The following is a 26666-nucleotide window of genomic DNA, read 5'->3' on the forward strand; positions in this document are numbered from 1 at the left end:
GTTGTGACTGGCAATGTATTAATGGAAACACGTAATCTGAAGCAAAAGGCAGCCTTTGTGTTATATTTTACTAATATAGTTGTGATTTTGTGTTAATATCCAAAAGATGTCCGGTATGGCGGCTGGTTCCGCCGCCATCATCGAAGAAACCGATGTAGAGGCCAACGTTTACGCCATAGACTTCAGTTTTAATCAGCGACCCTCAGTAAACATAGGCGTGGAGAATTTAAACTATACCGTTAATCCAAAGAACATGTCTGTCTGGCAGCGGATATCTGCTCTCCAGTTTCCCTGGGAATGGACAAACGATTGCGAACCAAGAACAGTGCTCAAGAACGTCTCGTTTTCTGTTACAAGTGGGAAGATGTTGGCCGTCCTGGGAAGTTCAGGTAACTAGTAGAATTATTAATATTTTTTATTGTCAATTATTTGCTGTTATATGCTATATTCAAGAGGACCTAGACAGTTATTCAGTGAACAAAACAATTAAGATATGTATGTTTTCTAGTATCCCAAAGACATTGATAAGAACATGTACCTAGTGTATCAAACGTGTTGACAATAACATAATGTACCAGACGATGTAAAGTATTACCTGGATTACCAAAAGGACGTAGACAATTGTCAGGCATACCACATGATGTAGATGCAAGTGCATTTTTCTGGTCTACCAAACGGCACTAGCTAGGGCATCAAACTGTAACACTAATGCCTGGTGTACCAAGAGGCCTTAACACTTAACCAGGGTATCAACAGACATTAACAACTGTGTAGTTTACCAAAATATATTGACTATCACGTAGCGCACTGCAAGTCATATATAAAAGTGCACTTCAATACATGTAACTCCATGTCTTACATCAACTGACACCTATACTGTTTTAGTAGATGGCCATTTACTTGCAGGCATTGGTATTGCTAATATGTCACAGACATAAATAATATTTTGGCAGACCTGAAGGCATAACCTTTTAATGCATTGCTTGAATATATCGTTTCGATATGTAAGCAGTGTTTAGTTATCTCGTCAGACATATGCACATTTTTGGCATATTTGCGTGCAGGCGTAGACAGTTTCTGGTATACCAATCGACAAATGCACTGCACAAATAAACAAAGTTAATATTGACATCGTTTAATTAAACCATCATACATATGCAATGGTTTGGTGTGTAATGTCTCATAAAGACGTTGTTTTGGAATAACTGAGAAACAAATATTTGTATATACACACACTGTAATGTCAGATGAAAAGCAATTTATTTGGAATATATGCAGACAAAGCCAATGAACTGTTTAGGTTCGTGTAGGCAATGTTCAGGTACACAGTCCAATGTTATTTTATACAAATGTAGAGAACAGTTTGGTATACCAGCAGATACACACAGGGGGTGTCTGAGTATACCAACATACTTTGAGAGATTTGACATATCTCTTAAATGACATTGACAACATTGTGAAATTCCGTCATTCACAGCACCCGAAATGTATTGTATATATTACTATTAGATTGCTAATATAACATATATTTTTTCTAAAACCACAAACCAACTTGTATTAGGTTTAACTTTGATTAAGGTACTCTGAATAAGTCCAAGGCTCTAACTATTTTTGTGAGTTACTGAGATACCGAGATAAACTTGAATGTATGGTCGACATTACCACATAGTCAGTACGAGTGCACTGTTTGTGTTTGTAATCGGTTGTCGTAGGATAGTGTGTCTGTTATATCACGTCGTTAAACATAAATGGTACAGGTGAGAATCTAGCACATTTAATTTTACATACAAAAAAAAGTTTTAATCACTTTGCAACTCTAACAAAATATATATCCATATACACCGACATTGGCACGAGCAATTAGTCATAACAAGTACATAACTATACAAGAACATAATTAAGGATAGGAATTTTATCATGTATACATTTGTATATTTTAAGTAAGCTGCACCAGTCAAGGTTAAAAGACTGTACCTTTGAACGAATATTGTTATATTGAATATAAAAAATAAATGTTACAATTTGGCCATTTCCATATCTCATTATTAGCCCATAAATCCCACGATGGGAAATATGTGCCATGGAGTAGGCTTTGAAAATGAACATATTGTATTTTTTTTATCATATCCTTCACACCGTCAATATTTATTAATAACTTTGTGCTAATTAACAATACCGGAAGTAGGACGGATACGGCGCGTGCCGGACAGGTATTGATTGGGTCGATATATGACCTTAGCAATATCACACATGGTAAACGTCCTTTATCACAAACACGTGAAAAATAATGATATATTCGATAATGCTTATGAACATTTAACACAGGTCGACCGGTTAAATATCTGCATTTCAGTTTGATACAAAATGACATCTTCACTGCTATGAAAAAACATGAATAAAAGGTTAAAGTGAAAAACTGTTTATTAATTTGCACTTCAGAGGCACCAATCAAATGTCCTTAAACGACTGATGAAGAAAAGTCTGTAATGTCTGATTTGGAATTCATGTAGTATACATTTTCAACTTGGTCAGTGATTGACTTCCTGGTCACCTAGGAAACATGTTAATTGGAAGCTTCGTTGAAGGTCGGACCCTATCATGCAATATTTTCTCTCATAAAACAAACGGTACGACAGAAAAGAAATATTATGACATTGTAAAGCTTTACCCGATGCTACTGCATGATATTTTAAATACTGCAAAGTAAGATAGAAAACATGCACTTCAGCCTCAGCTTCATACGACAAACTCGATTCGAACAGACAGTAAGAGTAATAAAAGACCCATCAAAAAAATATTGTTTACTTCACGGAATAATCGGATGTGACATCTTGCTCTACTTGTATCAAACATTTTAGGTATTGACTTTTCCTTAAATTTGAGATTTTCCACTAAATTAGCATAACTTGATCCTTGCATGAAAGTCGATTTGAAGGGTAGGTGTTCCCTGAATTGCAAGTGGTTTTATTCGTCTGTCATATAAAGGAATGTTTGCGGAGGTCTCGTATTAGTGTTGATGACGTAAATGGGAAGGTGTTCTAGCATAAAGTGATGGTCGATTTGGATCATGACACACAATGAACCTTAATTCGTTCGTTACATCAAGAGATGGTATCACCTTTCAACTCAAAATATTAATAACCTTGGCCAAACCCGAAGCATGAAATAGAAGGGGAAGTTACATGATTTCAATCAGATCACACTAGGCGTGTGCATTTGTAACATGTAGCTCGTCATTACATACATATTTATGACGAACTTACATGTATGATGTATTAGATAAACAACCTGCGTTGACTGCTGTTTAATTCCGCACGCACGAAGAATGGGATAGGGGAACATTACGTAAGGGAAATAATTACAAGTATGGTTAATAGTAGAAAGGTATTGAAATATTGGTGTTTAAAAGGATTTTTTTAAAGGTTTTTTTGTAGAGTAATGTCTCGGGTACGATATATAAAATATAAAGGTCCTGGAATACGACGGAAGAGGGTGTCAATTGGGTAATTTTGATATAAAAACAGTATTCAATTCCATAACCTTTTTTTGTGATTTTTTTGTTCTTAATTTTGTAATAAACCATGACAGGAATTTCCCTTGGGTCTTTTCAGGATAGCATACTTTTAATTGTTAATTAGATAATGGATTTTATTTTTGCGTGTAGAATATGGCAAACAAACATGAAAATACACTCAGACATTAGTTGACATTTAAACATGACAAAATGTTTGTGGTAAGGACCAAAACTTTACATTTCAGGTAATTAAACACAAATACAGTAACTACATGCAAATTTTGTGTTTCACTTAACACTTTTAGATGATTTTTATCTGTACATGTCTGTCAGAACGAAAGTAATGGCAATTGTGTTAGGTAATCTACCTCTACCCAACCTCTATTTCAATCAAGTGTTTGTATTGTATGCCGTGTGTGTAATTCAACAATATACCACTGCTCCCTTCGAGATAGAGAAAATCAAGAAAATCATCTTTATAAGCGCATATCCTATGGTTGGAATGCATTCACTTATTATTTTAACTGACGTTGATTTTGTTTTACTGTATACTGAATACCGGAAATGCCAGAAAGCAATGCGAAGTGAAAGACTTTGCAACATGCACATAAAAGAAAAAATCGCAACATATTTTCAAAAGACGGTCAGCTACACTGAATGCTAATTACAGGATTCGACTTTCATATTTCACTCATGTCTTGTTCAATATATTTACAAGATTCATCGAGTCACTGCTATTTTAAAACGATGTTCTTACCCAGACAGTTTCGCTGACATTCTGCCAGCTTGGTCACTGGTGACGTTAGTAAAAACATCCTGTTTACAAAGCAGTGACTCAGCAGCAAGTATACCTTACATTCCTGAACATTTTCAATGATTGTTCAGTCTTGTTCAAGTAATTATTTTTTGTGAATATGAAAATTCAATTCAACACATTTCAAATTCATTGGATTCGACTACACGACAATACTTTATGTTTTGGCTTATATTTGCAGGAAGCGGTAAGACAAGTCTACTGGACGTGCTGGCGGGAAGGAATGACGGCGGTGAGGTCAGAGGTGAAATCTATCTCAATGACGTAGCACGCACAAACTCTATGATCCGCTCATGTTCTGCCTACGTCAGACAAGATGATCGCCTTTTGGCTCATTTGACTGTGAAAGAAACACTCATGTTCGTTGCTCAATTAAAATTACCGACCACCATGTCAGAAAAGCAGGTTGAAAAACGGGTAAGAACTTTTTAATATTTGATGCTGATAAGGTTATACAAAAACATTTTCTTCATTTGCTTCAATCCGTTTTTCTAAAGACGGAGTATCGTCTCAACGAATTAATGTTCCCCTCTGTTGAAAAAAATAAGTAACACTTTTTCTGTGTAAGTCCAGCTGTGAATGAGAAAAAAAGAATACTTGTAATATGTTCCGGAATATCTCTTTTGGCAAAATGTATTTATTCTTGGTTATTTTTTGTATCTATATTCAATAGCATTGAAATGCTGGATTAAGCTTGCAGAAAAACAAACTAATCAACACCAGCATCAACAATGAAAAAATAATCATAAATAAACATGTGAATTATAGAACAAGAAAATTATCTAAAGCAATCGTGAATCACCTACATAGACAAATTTTTCTCACATATATCATAAATAATGACAATATTTTAGATTGGTACAACACATGTTACAACCACTGGCAATACCTTCATTGTATCATTGTTTATCATTCTGTCCTGTAAATTTAGCATGGGCTTCTTACACATATGGAACAACAGATCATACTGGAGACAACAGTAAGAGCAGCTATTTGACGTCAAACAAATACGATGAGAAATTACCCTTGATCCTTTGTCTCGAGCAGTTGTAAATATTTTAGTAGCACTTGTTCTGTACAGATACGAGACCGGTTAAGCTATAGAGAATTGGTATTGTGGCCTCTGTAGTGAACGACGAAGATGGGACACAATTTCTCACCGACCTAAAGCTACCGTAATAGTATTCTCTAATCAATTGTTAGGCTGTTGAGACAAAACAAAAAACTTCCACATGAAATATTGATACAGCCGTAACCTCGCTGCCAGTTATCATTGACCTATCGTCCTCCATTCCCTGTCAACAATAAGGTTGCGCCTGCTACTCAGACAGCGGATTCCAGAAATAGCATGTGGGATGGGTTTACAACTTGTGTATTCTAAGACTCCATAATTCCTAATTCAAGCAGATTTAGATAAATGAACAACACCAGGATATTCGCATATAGACCCCATTTGAAAAATTGATACCGTATAAACGTTGGTTGTTTTAGCAATAAATACCGATGCAAATGTCAACGAAGATATTATTTAAGTTCTGTATATTAATCGAATTCTTGTCTGTTTTAAAGAAAAATGTAGGGCTCTTTATATTTCATTGCAAGTACATCGATTGTTATATTAAAATCTACCGAAATCGTTATTGTGCACACTTCAATATATTAGGAAGTTATCTTCTCTATTCCGTCTTTGCGTATTGCAGAGTTATCTTCTCTTCGGAGCAGGTATTGATTGTTACGTCATTGGTCTGTGTGAGAAAATTACGTCGTTTCTTCAAAAATTGATGACGTTATTCTCACAAACAAGTGACGTAACAATCAATCCCTGCTCCCAAGAAAAGATAACTCTGCAATACGCAAAGACGGAATTGAACAATATGTGCGTCTGTATATTTGACTATGTTGTTCCTAACAATCACCCATTTTTGTGTGTCTAAAATATTGTCCTTCGGCCCGTGAGCCAGCCAAGAATACAACTAGTTTAACGTCAGGGAAATTAGTATTACTTGTTGGGTCAGATATAACCAACCATCATTGTTTCAATTCATCAGAAAAGTGCGTTATCATACAAATATACATGTGTTAGAAGTGAGAGTATTGTCTATCCTAATGAATTGGATTTCTTAGTGTAAGACATAAATTCATTCCTCCTATTTCAAAAATGATCACCACAATTTTTCTCTGATTGTCGAGTTGTTCCAGAAACCTTAATCTAATTCAGACAGGAATATACTGCGCTACTTACAACTAACAAAACACTGATTAAAAAATATAAACATTTCACATTTTGATATTTTTGACGTACATAATTATGTTATTACATTTCGTAGATAGTTATTTTCAATTTTTGAAAACTAAGATGACTGATTTGAAAAAGCATAATATAAGTATTGTTTAAGTGATTGCTTATTTTTATAATTCTTTAACAAAGACAAGCGCAGCAGTACATGCGCTCTAACAATACAAGCATATAAATAGAGGTTACACAACGAGTGGTTGTTGAATATGGTATTTATTTCGCTCGAGTTAGTTAATTTTCAAAAGTTACAAAAAACACGAGCTTTAGCGAGTGTCTTTCTATAACTTTTGAAAATTAACTAACGAGAGTGAAATAAATACCATACTCAACAACCACGAGTCGTGTGATCTGTTTCTACCACAATCTCATGATCAGTCGAGAGTAGCAGTATTGCATTAATTTATATAAATTACCAACGGACTACATGCGCGTAAGCATATCGTACGAAGTCTGCCGCCCGCCAAGTGATGAACTCACCGTAACTCACCGTTGTAGACGATCTTATCGCTGTCAATATCCAAAACCATAGGTCTACGTTTCTTCGTGACGGTTCTATTGTTGATGTTTATAGTGAAAGTTCAGCCATAGTCAGACCGTCTAAATAGCGATAACGGGACGTTGGAAGAACGAAATATTTCCCGACACTGTGACAGATCTTGTTTTGGTTTCACGACCTGGACACGCGACGGTGTGACGTCGAAACGATATCGAGCGTCTGTAGCAATTTTGCCGGAAACTAGCGATCAAATCTTTAAGTATCATCTTTTAATATTGCCTTAATAACCCCCCTTTCCGCATAACCTCACAAAATCACCTACAATTGTCGGATGTTGAAAGCCGACGACGTAAACAAAACAGCAGGTGGCAAAAAGCACGTGGAAAAAGTCTTCCCGGTCAAAGTTCATCTTCTCGACCAATCAAAACTCTTGAAGGTCATATACCACGTGTGGTATATAACTCATATTTATCTAACAGTCTGCGTGTTTATACAATGATCTGAGAGTGGAATAACACAGCGTATTGTGGTAGAAAAAGGGTTATAATGTTATCTTTATTTATATAAGGAGGTTTGGTCGTATTGCAGGTTGACATGGTAATTGCAGAACTAGGATTACGTCACGTGTCAGATACAAAGGTCGGTAACGCAGAAAGCCGAGGAGTATCGGGCGGCGAGAGGAGACGTGTTAGTATTGGAGTCCAGCTTCTCTTAGACCCCAGTAAGTATTGCGTATTAAATCCGGGGTACGGGCTGATGTACTAAATACAGAATAAATTATTATTGGTACATTTTGTACATTAAAGAGAGATTACATGTTATGTGTTACACTACATGCTACAGTTTTAACTGGAGTTAACGAAAGGAAATGAAAGGTTGAACGGATAAAGTATGTATTTGTATTGTGACAAAATACATATAAATGAAAAGCCACACCCTTGAAATCCAGACCGAATATCATATCGCACCTATATGTAATTTTCAACGCTGGCTCGGTTGGCCAGTACAAAAATGTAAAATTAATATAGAATAAATAAACAAATAATGAGCTCTTATTACCACACAACAAACACTCAAAATTAATACGAAAAAAAAGCTATAAAGAGTGTACACAGAAACCAAAAAGATGATATCACGAACTCACGTAAAAGCCAAAGGTAGGCCCAGGTGTTCAAGAAGGGTAAGCGTTTTGTCCACACCATGTGACTTCCGTTAAATCCAGAGAAAATATTGAGTTACTGAAGATGTAAGATATGACAAACATTAACTCAATCACAATAGATACATAAATCATTTAGACGGATATCAACGCATGATGGCGACGGTCAAATGTCTTATTACAGATTGAAGTTTACCAAGTGGAATACACTAGCTTTGTGGTTATATATATATATTGCTCAACAAGGCTCATTTATGAAAAATAATAAACTTGATACTTAGAAAAGGCTCTACAGCAGAGATTTAATTGGTTTATGGGTATTACATAGTAAAGCCCGAGGGCTGGTATGTTACTACTGAGGAACGAAAGGTTGTGATTGTGAAATCAAAGTCGAAACGTTTTACGATAGAACCGTTTGGTCGATGACCATGATTATCATACTGTAACTATATGTCAAATATGTAGCTGATGAAGAAAACTGGTCTTCGATATCGTTGTTTATTTATTGTAAATAATAAATGAGACATCAGTTCTGTTGTTCAAGGTAGCATCGCATCACCAATATAGCATTAAGAACAAAACAAAAGATCGTGTCTTCCTTCTTCAGTGACCCTTGATTAAAGGTTGAAAGTATATATATTATGTACAAGTAGCAATCATACTTCATTTAAACTGTTCTTCATTATACATTGAAAACCAATGTACATTTGAGATAGGACAATTGATACAAATATACATGTATCAGTCGTTCATTATACATGTATTGTGGCAAAAAAGCTTTGTTATATAATGTACCAGTAAAGACCTTATGATAGCCACTCTGTCTTTATTTTGCTATCAGGATATTATGTTTTCGTATTTTCAGGTATCCTGTTCCTTGACGAGCCAACTTCCGGTCTAGACGCTTTCACGGCCCACCATCTAGTGGAGACCCTATCGAAGCTGGCACGAAACAACAGGACCGTACTTCTGTCAATACACCAGCCGAGGTAGGGCATTGTTATGTTGTCAGAATGTTAATGATGGAACATGGTGTCTACAATTCAGTTCTATGGGATATCTAGTCAATTGTCATCGGAAAATGTGCATATAGTTGCACCACCAAAATAACATATACACAAAAAATTCAACATATAATGTCCCTCGTTTCATTTGCCATCTCGTTTACCGCCAACATTTTCAATGTCCCTTTTTCTTGCTTCGTTAAAAAGGTCAATATACATTTCCTTCAATGTAGTGTTAACCCCCTTACAACGCCAATATTTCGCTGTACAAATGGTGGCAGTATAACGAAGATTTGCAGTATATGACATTTAAATAGTTATGGTAATGTACGTTCATTATTCATACAAAGAGATTCTAATTACTTAAATTCTAATATCATATTGTATAAATATTGATATTCAAAGGATTATTTCGAAAAACCTCGAATATTTCAACTATATTTTACCGCATTTTTACTTATGTATCATTACATTTATGCAATTAAAGTGTAACTGCTTAATGTGGCACTGAAGTGACTATCGTTCGAAGTGCCCTAAACAAACAACTGATATATGCCTGTTAAAATCTCTGAAATTCCAGTTAGACTTATATTCTATATGTACATATTGCATACATTGTATTAAAATGATAACTGGCTAATTGGTTCGGCCTACCCTATTTACTTTAACTTACAATCTTCAATTTACATACTATATATGTTTGAAATGTATGTCTTTCTATGTGGAAAGGTTTTGTATAGGCACTGCATGTAACTAATCAAATTGTTAATTGCAACGATAAAATAAATTTGAAATGAAAATGATTGATTTGCACTAACAAAGCAAATGTCAAATCACGTTTAAGGCTATCCAGTTGTAGTATTAACAACCATGATAACCTGTCTTTACCAATGTTCATCTACGTGATCATTATTCGTTTTTTATCGCTTTTTATTGATTGCATACGATTTTGTTTTCAGGTCAGACATTTTCGATTTATTCGACCTGATGATGATAATGACAGGTGGACGACAGGTGTATTTTGGCGAAGCTAACAAGATGGTAGATTATTTCACGGAGAAAGGGTTCCCTTGTCCGGCCCTTACTAACCCATGTGACTATTATGGTGAGTATATCATATAGATAAAAATTAAAACCTCAGTATAATGCTCCTCGTTTCGATTGCCATTTCGTTATCGTAAACATATTTTAATGTCCCTTTTTAATGTTTCTTTAGGCTTTCTTTATTCATTTCCTTCAATTCATCACCAAATCTAATCATATCGCCAAAGCTTCTCTAGACAAATGGTGGCAGTATAACCAGGTTTTACTATATAGTGTCATCTTTTAAAGTCTATCCCTGAATAATACATTAAACTGTTCATTCGCAAGCACAAATCAAACAATGTTAAGACCGCTCTCTTGATATTTTGCTGATGTTTAATGTGTTATTGATACACAAGCCTGTCAAACATACCACCAGATCGTACATGTAGCCCAGTCCTGCCATTTGAGTCAAAATATACTGATAAGAATTAATTATACTACACGTAAATGAAACCATTGCGGATACTAGATATTTTTTGTTATTGGTTTCAAAATCATGGATACATGGAAGAGAGTGTTATCTTCCTTTTCAAAATTACCATTATAAATACATGTATATGTTTTCCCCGTCATTCTGGAATTAAAGAGTATTGATTTTATAAAACAAACTTCAACTGAGTCGCAATATATACATGTTTTAATTAATTTGTAACAACTGCGGAAATGTTGGCTGGTGGCTCTCGGAATAGATTGGCTTTACTGTTCCATTATCCTGTCCCTACATTGACCAGTTATTGGGTCGATTGTATTCTACAGTAGTAATCTCTGTATAACACATTGGGTTGTCAGTCCGATGGTTATCGGACGACTCAAGAGACCAGTGTACATATATTAGTTATCCTAGTTTCGCCCAAAGTAAGCTGGTTGCTATATCACGGCATAATGACTATAACAGACAGAGTGCCAATCCAATCAGCTCGACCCGACCAATATATCTATATATACAATGTACATGGTGTCATAAAATAACTTTTAACCAATTTATGACATTCATCCCGACCATACTATAATAGGTCTTCATAAACAATTCAGTATGTGCATATACAATTGGCTGTTTGGTCAGTTACTGCTTACTAACAGTGACATATATGTTTTAACGAGATTTTCGCGAGAAACGAACAATTTCCAATATCTCGCTATTTATATGATTTGCCTAAATCAATTAATTTCCATTAATTGTTTTACTTACCAATAAATCTAAATACAACTTATTTACTTACAATTTTTAAATATGCTGTGCCGTTTTCAATTCCATGTCAATATATACTAAACATTCTATTTAGGTCTTAATTATATAGCAATTGAAGCTGTGTGTATTTAAAACATTTTACATGTTATTATAGATTTTTGAATAGAGTTCACTCTACAAAACCAATAATTCCTATATTGTTGGAGGATGATATGCATATCTTTCAAATAATGTAAAAAAAAAAAGATCAGAAATACATAAATTTTGCAAAAGTCCCAAGCGCAAAGAAAAACAAATACGAATCCATTGAGTAAATTTTGATGTATTATCTTTTTGCACGAGAAATTATCGTATGAATCCTCTGAGCGTAGTTACCGGCACTCTTTTTCGTAAGACGTGATCTGCGTGAGTCTCTAAAAGAAGCATACATCATGCGGGGTGTGATACAATTCAGTTATCGAATAGTGTTTACTGGTCTATCAATCAGTCTCTTCGGCACGAAGAACCATCACTGAAACTTAATGCACTGCAAAGCATGTCAAAGACAAAGTAGCGTTGAGATGTAGCGGGGAGTGTAGAAGGATGCCTCGTGCACTGAGGATCGGTTCTGGTGAACTGAGGCCTGTGCATCGCTCCCGGTATCATGTTATTTATACGAAAATGTCCCATACAGTATCATTTAATACTGATTAATTGTAATGCTGTACAGCATGATTGAATGATCCCATGTTGGTTTTATTTCTTTAATTAAACCTGGAACTTTATCGTAAATAATTTAACTCTTGTGATATATATTTGCACGATGAAAATTTAAGCATCTTATTTCGGGCTTTTTTAAATTCAATGAAACAAGCAATGATATATCAGTATCCTTTTTTACTGAAACTGCTTTATTCATAGAAAAACAATCTGAATACTTAAGAAGCTGGAAAATGTATCTTAATTTCACAGAACACGTCGTATTCCTCTGTCATTTTTATAGGAACAATGCGTCACAGAAAAAATGACTACATTCTTAAGCAGATTGATTATTTGTCTAAATTTCACAGAACGCTTTGTATCCCTCTGTCATTTTCATAGGAATAATGAGCCCCCACATACCATAGGTTGGACCGTTTTACCTGACAATGCAGCAATATCAAGCCGCACTGATCCATACAAAAGTACAAAATTGTTAATGCTGCCATCAATACAATATTGAATATGCAGACAAATATCCGAACAGATAAGCATCTTATTGCTGCGACAATCCCGGTAGCTTCTTTCCCAGACAGGTTTTGGCGAGTTAAGCACAAACGTACATTCTATCGATACATTTCGCACTGATTTGGCGTTTGTGAATGAAGGCGTTCCTGTGTTGGCTTTTAAGCGGTCGAAGACCATATAATTAGTGGCTGAGCTCGAGGAGGTATCTACGCCATCTATACCGGGCTGCACGCGCGTTGAATCAATTTCTTAATGAAGAGTTTGGCAGGCTATTTATATTTTCATATATTCGGTCTGTTTATGGATTTGTATAATCAAATAAGGAGGTGCTTTCGATTTTATTATCCGTCCGTTTCTTAACGCCTTTTAAATTGATGTATATTTGTAGAAACTGGATGAGTTCCCTCTGTTAACGTGTAAGACATGACGTTACCTTGTGTAAACTGAGTATATTTGCTACAAGACAAATACTCTCGTATTTTTTCAACTATTGAAATTACCCCCAACGTTAATTACACCCACAAACATGACGTCAATTCGTTGTTGGGTTTTGCCGAAACGTTTCTGTCCTGTTTTCTGAGTGTGTTGTGTTTCGTAAAAGACAGCAGATGTTACGATATTTGCTCCAGGAACCTTTTGACAGTTGTACATGTAGCATACCAATAACCTATTGAATGGACCCCTACTGTTCTCCACAGCATGATTCGTAACGGGAGATTATTGTGGGAACCTTCCAAGCAGAATTTAATATTTTCTTCTGCTTCCTTTAATTTACTCGTGAACATAAAAGCAATCAAAAGGAAACAACAGCACCCAGTTGGGATTTCATCATTACCTAACGCCTTACACGGTTTTCAATGATTCCATAATCGAAGGATACCGTCTTCTTATGACCTTATCTATCCCGATGACATAACAACCACCTATAAACCAACAACACCACAAAAAATATCAAGATCAAACAGAAAATAGCACATGTTTTCTTGAAATAGTCATACGGTACAAATTGCATGTAAGAAGCATTATCTTATAGTAAATAGCAAACAGAAAAAAACCTGTGTTATCTTATTTTTAGTTATTTTTACTGGAAAATATCACCTTACAGCTGAAATTATCTGAAGTAAATACGTTATAAAGAAGATTTGTTCGATTAAACATCCTTGGTCGTTTCTCTTATTTGACTAATTGTCAAATTAGTTTTGGGTGCAAAATCAAAAACAAACTATTTATACACGGGGAAGGGAGGATGGATGGGGGAGAGGGCGGGAAGGTTGGGGGGGGGAGGGTCATGACTCACAGATGATAGCTTGTTGTTCTGCTTTAAGTGATCGTTAAAGTAAACCTTTAAATACTTGTCATCAATTCTATTTCTGTTTTGTGTCATTTCGATTACTTTCTAACTTCAGTTGACTTGGCCACCATCGACTGTACCTCTGACGTCACGGAGACAGATAGCACGGACACGGTGAACACACTGATCCAACGGTACGAGACCAGCAGGCAGTTGAGAAATACAGAACGTGGACTGAGCCTCGAATCCGACGGAACCTCAGGTGTTGTCTCCCCTGACGAGCCATACCCAGTCATGAAGATGTTTGAAAATCTAGAGCATAGCCCAGGTCCCTTCCGACAGTTCTCCGTTTTATACAGGTAAGATTTGCATAAAAAGGGAGAATGCTGAAGAATAAACATTAAGAATGAACAGAAGAAATATTTACATGTCAACATTCAAAAATACAAGAAGAACCCACAGAGAGCTTACTGGACTTCGCCAGCTGAACTGTAACGATTCATGCAGATATCTTTGATGTTTTAGCAAAGTCAAAGCAAAAAAAGATGTGTTGTACAGAATTATAGCAATATTTGGTTACTGCTGTATTTCCATGCCGTTGTCGGGGTTCGATTCCCTTGTGTGTTGCCGATACGATTTTTGTCTATTTTACCATATACACAAGGTTAGCAATTCTGTATTTCCAAGTTTTAATAGCGTTTACGTGTATATCACTCAAATCATTATAACCGGTATGGAACCTGCGTTGTCGTGTGTACTTGTCGTTGTTTTTCATATCTCATGGTACAGATAAGCATTCCTCGAATAAAAAAGTCAATATTATTTCAATTTCTAACGAAGAATAACGACATACCGTCATGCGATGATTGCATTCGTTCTTCATAGATTGTTTTCATATTTGTTTTATTGCTAATAAAACGAAGGTCTGACATTTGAAATATGTTTCTGTGGCTAGGTCAATATTGTTTGTTGTTAAACTTTTACTTTATATTCTCTATACGAAGTTCCAGATGTTTGCCTCAGAAAAATGTTGACCGGTCAACATCGAAATGTTGACTGGCTTTGAGTGAAATGTTGACTGCTTACGTCACAGCTTATTACTATTCGGTATTTCCCGGCCATTACTCGGCAACTTCTGCCGTTAAGAAATTACCAATAGTGGCAGCCCATAGGAAGTATTGCTCACGTCTGCTTCCGGCCGTCTGCATTGTTTATGTATGTCGGCTGCCTTATGTACAATCATGGACAGATTTTCGGAATACACTGCTGCAGAAATTGATGAAATTTTTAATAACAGAGACAGTACAAACACCAAGAATGGTATCAGAGTTGCAGAGAAATTAATAACAGATTATATTGAAGCAAAGCATAACGCATTAGCTCGGGATTGTTTTTAAGATAAATCCAAATTGGAAACGTCAGGAATTTTGAAAAAGTTATAACAAAACATTTGTAGAGTTTTCGGTCAGCATGTGTTATGTTGAACCTTCGGACCAAACTGTTGCCTACGGCCTTCGGCCTCAGGCAACAGTTTGGTCCTCTGGTTCAACATAACACATCTTGTCCTCAAATCCAGTCAACAAATGTATAGTATGTTCCTTTTTTACCTCTTGTGTCATTGTTAACTTAACCCGTGTTCCATAACGTACTGGTTGGTTATATCTGCTTCCAATCAAGCTGCTATCAATTCGACATGAATTTGGAAAAAAAATACATAATTTTTAATGACACTATGATGTTTCTAAATTAGTAGCCATCAGAAAATCTCTATACTAGAGTTAATAAATGTTTAACGATTATGATATATGTTAATACAATAACATCTACTACATCATATATTCGGCCTGACGGTAATATTTTGATCATTACCAGTCCGACGGTATAATGCTACACGATACTAGCAAGGTCGCTGTTTTTTTCTGCTTTTGCGACATAAAAATAAAGTCGTTTTATTACTTAGGGCTCTTGCGAAAACAAGCACTCATACAATGAAAATTAGTATAAAGCTGGTTTTGTAAGAATATTCAATAATTAAGTTATTACAAAGTTATTACATTGATTTAATTATTTATCTTATGTTTTCATAAAATTCTCATCCACAATGTTTACTCATTATGACTCCCATTGCTGCTGACGGTGAAACCTATATCGTTCAACCCACGTGCTTAGATGCCCGGAACAAGGTTAAGAATTACCTGTTTGTTACTGACTTTTCCAATCTTTTTTAATACATTTTTGTATCTAATCAGTTTTTGCTCAAATCCGTAACAACTGTGATATTATCTGAGTCTGGCGTGGCCTTTTCTTTTAAATATATTTTGGCAGTGTTAATTCTGTTGTGCATCCACTCATATGTGTGACTACACTTCATCTGCATGTTGCAATCTGATTTAAACTAGATTTTTAATTCCACTCCGATAATCAACGTTCAGGTTTGACTGTTAACGTAGAGTATCGGAGTGGAATTAAAGATCTGGTTTTAATCATATTGCTGCATGTTGTGTCATACAAACAGAGTACCCTTTATCACGTCCTCCTCTGTCGTGTTGTAGACGTTGCACTAGGAACCTGGTCGAGGACTACCTATTCCTGACAGCCCAGTTTATCCAAGCCCTATCTATGTCAGTGGTGGTTGGATTGGTCTACTTCAAGTTGGGACTGGACCAGAACACAGTCCGTGATTGGTTCGGACTCATGTACATAATTGGAGCTATGTATCCTTACCTGGTCATCCTCGACCTCATCGCTCAATGTGAGTACCCAGTATAGTGTATAACACCCGTTCTCGCTAATATATAGTTGTCGTGAATAGGGATTAGCTGGTTGCATAAAAATATAATAGTTTTCTTTTTAAGACGAAGAAATGATTTTGTACAAGTGTACGCCGTGTTTGTTCACGTTTAATGAAACATACTTCGCTGTTTTGTGCTTATGTTTTGTTTGGGGTAATTCACATCCAGAACTACAGATGAAAAACATAAACAATTTTGAGAGATGTTTCATTATCCATTAGAGGTTTCTTTAATTAGTTTCAACCAATCGTGTTGTTTATACATATTGTTCTCTAGAGTACCCTAATTGTTCATTGCTTTGTTCGTTATGCATGAATTCTAACCAGTTATTACATAAGTATCGCGAACGTGAAACCTGGGAATTGGTGACTCGGTAAATTATAGTTATTATATTTCAAGGTCGGCTCCGATCAATGCACAACAAAACACTATTATAATCAGGGTTTTTTCTTATGGAACGAGACAATATGCATCTTACTTAATACAATAATTATAAATAAATTAATAAAACGTAAATATACAAACACAAATATATAGTTATGTTATCTGTTTTATATTTTTTTTAATTATTTTTGTTTTTATTAAAAAACATCTAAACTGATCTCGCGAAAAAAAATTGAAGACGCGAACGTGCTTACAATACCAGTTCAAAATCTTCATATTGTTAATTGAACAAAATATACATATTTCACCCATGAATATATTTTGTCCAAAGACTTGGTATGCATTGAATCAGTGTATTCCAGAAACAACGATGAATTACACATATTAAGTGTATCTACCGTTCATTTTAGAAACAATTTTGCGATAGGTATTTCCTTCCTTTTGAGACTACGGTAATTCTACATTAATGACATATCCCTGGGTTTTGTATATCTACTTTTTTTTAAATAGATCACAACGAAAGGCATTACCTGTACTACGAAATGGAGGATGGTCTGTACGGTCCAACACCCTACTACTTTGCCAAGGTAACACATGGTCACTTGAAGTATTTTTTTAAGAATTAAATTTCTTTTCGTTCTATTAACAATATAAATATATCAATTAAATCGTAAAACAGAAATTACTTCTCTATACCACTTTGTCTCTCGCTACTCTGTATATTATAACAAATAATTTTGCGATATTCAGTATTTTAATTAACCAATATCTATGTAGATAGCATATCATCCACTTTATCAGCTTGATGACATGTCATTCAATTCAATTATTTTTTTCATCATATTTGTCACAAAATAATCATCTAAAATGATACATTTTATTTCTTTTTGACAAGAGGGGAAAAAGGGCAACGGCTAGTGTTGACGACACAATTATTAAAATGTTACAAGTTACAGCTGCAGATTGTCATAAGATATAGTTTGTGTTGCTGTAGGTGTGACTTAAACATTTATATAAGCACATATATCTTTGAACCGTCAAATATACATGTACTGAATCCTGTATGACAAGTATGAACAAAATGTTTACAAATAACTGATATCAATTGATGACGAAGTTACATCGGTTTTGAGCGGGTCATGCTTTATTCTTATTTTCGATGTCAATCGTATTCTTTTTGTTGTTATGTTGTGTCTTTGATTTATGTGTGTTATTTAGTGTTGACGCCACGATATCTATTTCAAGTTTACTTCTTGAAATTATTTGGTATTTTGAATTGTATCAGGAAATTATGGATATCGGCACATTATAACTCCGTTATCAAAGGAGTTAAGGTTTCAAAACATACCGTGTGTCTCACATCAAGAATATGGTTACTCAGACTGTATCTCTATTACAGCAGTGTACGAATTATGTTGCACTTCTTCTTTCCTCATTTAACATAACACATCGAACTTTTTTCGACGAAAATACAATCGAAACTTGTACAAATCAAATACTACTGCAAACGACATCTTCTGTAATACATGTACCTACTAGGACTTTAAGACGAATTTTTCAAAAAGGTATCGATGATGCTAAAGGAACACGTTACTTAATCTTATTGAAAATGAAGGTTAATTGCGTTGTCCCGGGTCGACCCAACTAATTAGTCAAAATGAGGGTAAGAAACATAGTTAGCTTTATTTGAACATTTTGTACAAATTACGAAACCAAATGAAGAGAGACAGACTTTTATACACAAGACATCGTGCCTCGTGCCAGGTAAACATTTACACTATTTAATCCAAAATCGAACAACATCGAATCCGTATTGTTTTTGACTGTTACAGAACATATCATTTTTGGGGAATCATCATTTCTTTAAATATAAAAGATAATGCCACACAACGGATTATACAACGCAGATTAAAGGGAAGGAAATTATGTGGTGTCGACTAATAGATTCGTTACATCATTTCAAATGATGGTAAACAGGATAATGCGAAGTTAATCCTAAAAAAGGATTAACACTCAATAATGGAAGATGATGTATAAAATGGGGCGTGAGTGCATAAAATAAAGTCACTTGTACTGAGCTCGAGGTGCTGTAGAATCTGCACCAGTAATTGTCTTTCCGATGCTGGCGTCGATGGAACGGTGTGTTTGCATACAGACAACATTATAAGGTGTAAGCGCAATGAGATTAAAACACGACAGAGACTCGTTACTACTGGTACCTGTATAATATGAAAACAAGAGTACGTGCGGGTTCGAATTCATCCCAAAAAAAGCAATTTAGTTTCAAAAGAAAGTTTTGTAAACGTTCCAATCAGGAGAGAAGACGTGTTTGTACGGACCAACATATTTTTGAGGTATGCAACTTCACCAAAGAGATTTTAGTGAAGATCGAACTAATCGTCACATATTTTTTCCATGTGCAAAACAGCGACCAACTTTGCTAACTCTATTAGTCAGTGTGTTTAGGTTTAAGGTGCTGCATGCGCTACCTATCTTTACTAATAAGTAATTCTTTACCTAAGTTTTGGATAAATCGAAATGAATTTTACTCGTGCTAAGTGAGCAGTCTCCCTTGCTTACTAGATTTCCTAGCAAGGTACCTCCATGTCTGAAATACTACCTAGAATTTCACACATACTAGAAACAAGGAAATTCATATTCTGGTTTTGTTATTACGATTTTTCTGGTACTAAATGAGCTGACTACTTACCTTGACTTAGGTTCTTATTAATGTTCTTTAGTGTCTGATATGTCACGTTGAATTCTACAGTCGCTAGGTAGCTTTCGGCTCCATGCCAGACACGTTTTCAATGATACAAATACCATCCAGAGCTATGTACTAATCAAGCTGCCTTATCATTGTCTCAAACAGTCTGTCGTTACACATGTATTTATCCAAATAAGGTACTGCAGATGACTTGTACTTCTATTAAAAATAATTTCTATTTGTTTGCGAAAAAATATATTCATTCATAATGTTATGCATAGACATTGAATGAAACAAAATTAATGCCAAAGTGGATAAGGATAGAAGTCATATGTTGCAAGCAAAGACTATTAAGTTTAAAATTAAGGCAGTGTACAGTACTTCAATGTCTTTTACCTTTATTTACACGGCTAGGCTATAAATGAGTTACCCATAAGCTAAATGAAGGTTAGCGTGAGTGTTTTATTGATTGAAATAAATCTTGGCTTTATTTTACAGGTACTGAGTGAGTTACCGCTGCACTCGTTTTTTGTGGTTGTGTATGTTATCCCAGTGTTCTTTCTGGCCGGATTTACCGTGGACGTCAAGGTGTTTTTCCAGGTGTTTGCCATAGTGTTCCTACTGGTGTACTGTAGCCGTTCTCTAGCCATGCTATCATCAGCACTGATGCCGACTTTCACTCTGTCATGTTTCTTTGCACAGACGTTTTTCTCTATGTATATAATGTCAGCGGGATTTTTTATCAATTTGGAAAATATATTTTCTGGTAAGTTCCACCTGAATTGACTGTTTCTTTTCCAGAAATTTACCTTTATTTTTAATGCCGAAAGTAATTTATAATCATTGAATTATATTTTCGTTTTGTTTCGTTACAAGTTTGCTATGATAATTTTCACTTCAATGTTGGTTTTTACGGTTTGCAAAGTAAGGTTGATCAAGTTTAATTGTATGATGATGATGACACTTTTTATAAAATAACATAACATCATTACAGTTTTGAAACATCAACAGAACAATAATTTATTTGAAATTGGGTTGTCACTTTAGCCTACTTCTTATCTTTCATTCTTTTAGGTTTAAAATGGGTATCCAGTATATCATATCTGAAGTGGGGATTCCAGGGTCTGTGCCTCACAGAGATACAGAACTTAACCTTTTCATGTGGAGCTGTACCAGCGAGTCTCTGTATAAAGACTGGGGAAGATGCTCTGAAACTGTACTCACTTGAGGGAAATACGGTGCTCGACGCATGCCTGGTGCTATTGGGTTCTATATCTGTTTATCTTGTTATATATTATCTCGGCCTGAGGTTTGTCAAACAGAAACCCCACCAGATGTGATGTAACATTTTCATAGGAAAAAGGAGACTTGAAATCCAGTACTTTTTTAAAAACTTTTCCTATTTTGGTCATATTATATATATACCAGGTCCCTGATTTTCTGTAAAGCTGACGTCAGTAAAGGCCTGTGCAATATTACATTCGACAAGCACATAGAAATGGAATCATAAATCCATTTAAAAGATAAAGATAAAAATAGCGGTTAAAATGCAGAAAATCAAGATCCTTCTATTTGTCTCGACGACATTAGCTGTGATAAACTTAAAGTGGCCATTGGTCAACAGTTGTCGAAAGGTAACCGTCAGTCAACACTCGTCGGAATGTGATGGACAGAATGGCAAATTAAAGAGGACGACGCGGCGTTATTCCGCCATAGACTGACAAGACCACAGAGGTCCTGAAATAGACACTGTTCGACAGTTACCAAACTGTGATGAATTCATTCGTACGTGTTATAACGTATTGAATGAAACTTTATGTGATAGTTCTTTTTGAATTTTGCGTAAAAATACGCATTTTGCGCGTTATTCGCAATTTATAAATAGTTTAATCTAGTCCAAATTTTTCAAGGATAATTTTTAAAACTTTTCATATGATCACTTATTGAAATTCCGCTTTTAAATATAAAAACAGATTAGTTATTTTGCCCCTGTTTCACAAATTTTTGGGCTTTGAATTTGTCCGCCCAAACACTCGCACATTATTTGCGAACGGTTTGCGGACAATAACTTCACCAATGATTACTTTTGGATCAGGTCTAGTTACACGCTCAGCATTCGAATTATGTAGCCTGACATTACACTCTGGCTCCTCGTTCCAGTTTTCCCTAAAGGTTTGCGCACAAAACTATTTGCATATGAATGTTTTTCGATCAAAGTCCCCGAAGATGGAACCTGAATCCCACGAACTTGTTGTTATTGTACGCACCGTGTCGTATTGCCTTTTTAAAATGCATATTGTTATATAACAACGTATTCATGCATTTTTTTTTATCAAATATAATGGTGAAATGAGATTTGAATTAATGCAAATCTTTTGCCGCAGTTTGATTTTTACCTTTGCACCTTCTATAATGGGTCGAATTTATTCTGGCAGTGAAAAAGGACGAAAGGAACCCTGGGCGGCGAAAGTTAGGCTTAGCAAAAAAATCCCGGTATAAAATATGTATTCAATACTTTGACCCAGTATTTAAACTTGGTTAGCTTAACACCGAGTTCACGCAAACCTTTCATTTTGTTTAGTTTTAAAACTTTTGAACTTCAGAATTAAATTAGCATGTATAGGAATTTATTTCGATGACATTATTATCAATATTGGGATGCACGAGCTTTCCTGAATGTTGGTATCTTAAGTAGTGACTAAGGTTAAACTCCATCCTCAACATCCTACTGAAATTGTCATTTACCATTCCATTTAAGTTTATTGCGTTTTGTGTTTGGAGAAATTTATTGTATCATTTTATTTATTTATAATTCTTTTCTTGTTATGATGATGACGATGATGATGATGATGATGATGATGATGATGATGATGATGATGATGATGATGATGATGATGATGATGATGATGATCGACGACGAAGACGATGAAGCATTCCATTGTTACCTCCTTTGTTATACAGTTTAAGCTGTAGTTACAGAACAGTCAACTATTGTATTCCGGAAGATGAGTCTTTAGCATTGTTCTATAATAATGGTGCCTGTCCCATAGGAATTTGTTGTAATTCATCTATTATCTATAGATAAGTTTGTGTTCAATAATATCATTTCTCGATATATGCTTATTGATAGCCTATATGGCGTGAGAAAATAACTAGTTCTTTTATCATAAGAACAAAATATTTGACAAATACATTTATTTCACACTATGTGCCATTTATATTCGGACAACTTAAACTTTGTACCCTCGAATTACTTAAATTAAATAAACAATATACATGTAATCCCAAAACGCCTCAGTATTGGAATATTCAAATCTTTTCCGAATTTCGCCTTGAATATGAAGACCCAGTACCGGAAAACATAAAAAACACAAGCAGTAAGTTACACGTATCACGTGATTGGAAATAACATATTATATTAAGACATGAACTACAAACGTATTTTTAATGTATGACGTACTCATGGGTACCGAACTGCATATACTAGTATATGTGCCACACGTGTTTCTGTGTCATTGGAAAGATAATAATTCGTGGTATAAAGCAAATATATTTCAAGTAATCACCTCACAACTGTATGCTTGTTAGCCTTTTGTTTTTCAGTTTCGTTGCGTTGTATATAAATAATGTTTTACTTATAAAGATCTTCAGTGAGGCGTTCGTGCGTGATCGCTAGCAGAATCACGATTTAGTTTGAAAACTCACGTGTATATATTGTCAGAAAATTTCCTTATCTTAATCAAACCTCGTTTTCAGCAAATTAATAATAGTATATTTTTTCTACAAAACTGTCTCTCTCGTATTATTAATCAAATTGAAAAGACTGCTTAAAACACGACTTGAAATTTAGGGTGACTATCCAGTGCTAGAGTGGCCTCCCTTTGTACAAATATATTGACGTAATCTGATAATGTCACATAATAATGCATATGATTTGGTTCGTCTTGTGTGATTTTTCGGTTATACATTGATTGAAAGATGCATACCATTGTGATGTAGTAAATACACTTCTTAACTACTCTGTAATATATTTTACTTTTTTCTCATCAAACTGCAACAACAATGCAACGTTTTATCTGGGTGGTTTTTTGCAATAATCTATTATTATTATTTTTACATTATCTTAAACAATATACATGGACTTCCTACACATTTGTCTTGTACGATCTATCACCATTTGCAGTTATCCAAATGTTGAAGCGATTATCAATGTTTATGCCGTAATACTCCATGTAGTGGAAGAGATATTGTATAGTGCGAGTGTTAACACAGTTCCAGTTAACTGTGTACTATCAACGTACTGATGGATTAATATGAGTTTGTCATAGAATACCAACGTATCACCTATTTATTATCATTTGTATATTATCAAATTTCATCATTTTAGAGCAATTGAGTCTAAATGCGCAACTCGTTTGAAAGGAAAAATTTCAAAGAGAAAACACCTTAAATAACCGGGTTATAGATTATGCTATTTTATATATCTGTATGTTTTTCAACTTTAACCAGGAAAACAGATTATTTTCACTGCACGAATTGAAAAAAATGCCCTGCAGTTACACGCTAAATATTTTTTCCTTGTAAAGCGTTAATTAAATAACTGATTAATAAGATGATTGATTTGTATGATGTATTTGAGCGACCAGTAAGGTGGCATTTCTTTGCATTGTTAAAAATTCAATCTGACTAATAAAATTTCGAAGCATAAATATGAGTATAGGTCAAAGTAATCAACAAACAGCCATGCATTTTTTTCTATTCACAGATAACATATCACAACCATATTTATAACCTATCAGAAATAAGGGACATTAGACTCCCCTTCCTTTAATATCTTTTCTCTGTTAACCAAATGCCATTCACATATTTCTTAATTCTTAGCTCATTTCTTTTACACTCGAATCGATCAGAGAAAACTCAAACTAGTATGTTAATTGTTTTACAAAACAACAAAGTTAAAACAGGCCTAGTACAAATACGCTTATAGAGTGTTCTTACTGAAAGGAAAGTGCACTCATAGTTATCTCCCTTATTGATATAAAATGCAATACAATAAATACCATTAATATAGTGCTTTGAGTTCCGATGTCCTTTGAGGTCCTTTATAGATGTGTGTGACTGTATATTGCTAGATGTAATACAGTTGCTTGTCATGAGACGGCTTGGGAGAAGCTACATGTAACAATGAAGAAATAGTTCGGAAAAATTTGAGAATTTCGTTAACATTAAAAAAAAAAAAAAAAGGAAACACAATTCGAAACGATATAGTATATTCTTAATTATTAAAGAAAAGACACAAAAGTGCATATTGCATATACAAGGTTATATATCAAGTATGAAGCCCTGGACAATTCACTAAAGTAATATACGTAAATATAAGAGACGGATCACAGACTTTGGTACAACACACAAGTATGGACAACAAATAACTGTAAACAGAAGTTCTACACGACAAACCATACTTGTCTTTTAACAGGTTACAAGTAAATCTTTAAATAGACAAAACGTGTTTTCTATTTACCGATTATAAGTAGCAACAGACGGTTCTGTTTGCCTTAGACACACTGTAAGTTACTTTCTTTTAACGAAAGATTAGTTTCGCTCAAGTTTGCATGGAGTCTCCTTCGCAAATATAAATCTTCCGCGAACATTAATTCCGTGAATATATACATACTATCAACATAAATGTCATCCTCTCCGTGAATACATACATACTATCAACATAAATGTCATCCTCTCAATTCAAGCATCCGCGAAGAAAGCATACATGAATACAATAAATATACGCGAAAATTAAGCGATTTACATGCATATTACAATCTTGCGCTACAATAAAAAAAAATATATACATACACGGAAAACGTTTTGATTGCAAATTTAATTTGCATTCAGCTGACTTAATGCTTGCCTGGATTTTGCTTTCAAGTCTTGTTGCATCAGAGTCATTGGCATTGTGCATAATGCAGAGACAAATCTAAGGTGTTACTTTGTATATAAACATAGCTTTTCTTTGAGAAATCCATAGTTATGAAGCCACCGGGAAGATGGCGGATGTGAACGGTTTGAAGGTAGTAAATCGGGGAGTGTAGTTTATTTTTGATATCGTTGTCTCTATGATCGGACTGAGAGAGATGAACATTACCTTGTTAACGTGTACTTCTTGTACCAAATCTAAGATCAAACGCAATTTAGCAGTCGTCTCGATACGCTGGTACAGTGTAGTTTCATTTTGTTTTAAGCTATGATGCATGTACCTCAAAAAAATGTCATATGGAGTCGTTGGTCGAGTCATAAGACACATTATTGCTGTATACTTTAACGATAATGTATAAAATTCCCACTTTATCTCCAAACTTTTATAATGACTCCCATGACTTACTGTGCCGCAGGTCTTACTGTACCGCAGGAAGCATTATCATTGTATAATAAAATGTGTCTAATATGAAAATGAATTGAAGTTAAAGCTGGGTTCTTGCTGTTTTACGGTATTTTGAAGTAATTGTTATTATGTTGCCTTGTTATAATCCATTTGTTATAGATAATTATCAAACAATATTCTAACAGATTAATACATATTAAACCGTTTTCAATTGTGCTTACATGCTTCAAATCAAATCCCTATACATCGTAAGCTTACCGGGGCCATCCGGTTTCATTGTGTTGAAATACACGAGTCAAACTTTCGAATAAATTTCAGCATGAATTATCTTTACATACAAACACATTGA

The 26666-nt window shown here is 34.8% G+C and overlaps 1 protein-coding gene across 1 annotated transcript; it reads left to right on the forward strand.

Moving 5' to 3' along the window:
* The first annotated feature begins 87 nt into the window (after positions 1-87).
* Positions 88-25181, forward strand: LOC110457769 (ATP-binding cassette sub-family G member 8-like). Its single transcript, XM_021509154.1, has 10 exons — positions 88-389; positions 4510-4745; positions 7709-7841; positions 9145-9268; positions 10243-10388; positions 14171-14414; positions 16608-16807; positions 17742-17818; positions 20437-20704; positions 21013-25181. The coding sequence occupies exons 1-10, from the start codon at positions 107-109 to the stop codon at positions 21276-21278; spliced, it is 1977 nt and encodes a 658-aa protein (XP_021364829.1). The 5' UTR covers positions 88-106; the 3' UTR covers positions 21279-25181.
* The last annotated feature ends 1485 nt before the right edge of the window (positions 25182-26666 follow it).

Source organism: Mizuhopecten yessoensis, unplaced genomic scaffold, assembly GCF_002113885.1.
Source record: "Mizuhopecten yessoensis strain PY_sf001 unplaced genomic scaffold, ASM211388v2 scaffold9309, whole genome shotgun sequence".
NCBI classification, from domain to species: domain Eukaryota; kingdom Metazoa; phylum Mollusca; class Bivalvia; order Pectinida; family Pectinidae; genus Mizuhopecten; species Mizuhopecten yessoensis.

Excerpts from the sequence above, each read along its gene's own strand:
- LOC110457769 (XM_021509154.1), top strand. The coding sequence starts at position 107 with ATGTCCGGTATGGCGGCTGGTTCCGCCGCCATCATCGAAGAAACCGAT. Across the intron at positions 16,808-17,741 it reads CCTCGACCTCATCGCTCAAT|ATCACAACGAAAGGCATTAC; the intron begins GTGAGTACCCAG and ends TTTTTTAAATAG. Across the intron at positions 20,705-21,012 it reads TTTGGAAAATATATTTTCTG|GTTTAAAATGGGTATCCAGT; the intron begins GTAAGTTCCACC and ends TCATTCTTTTAG.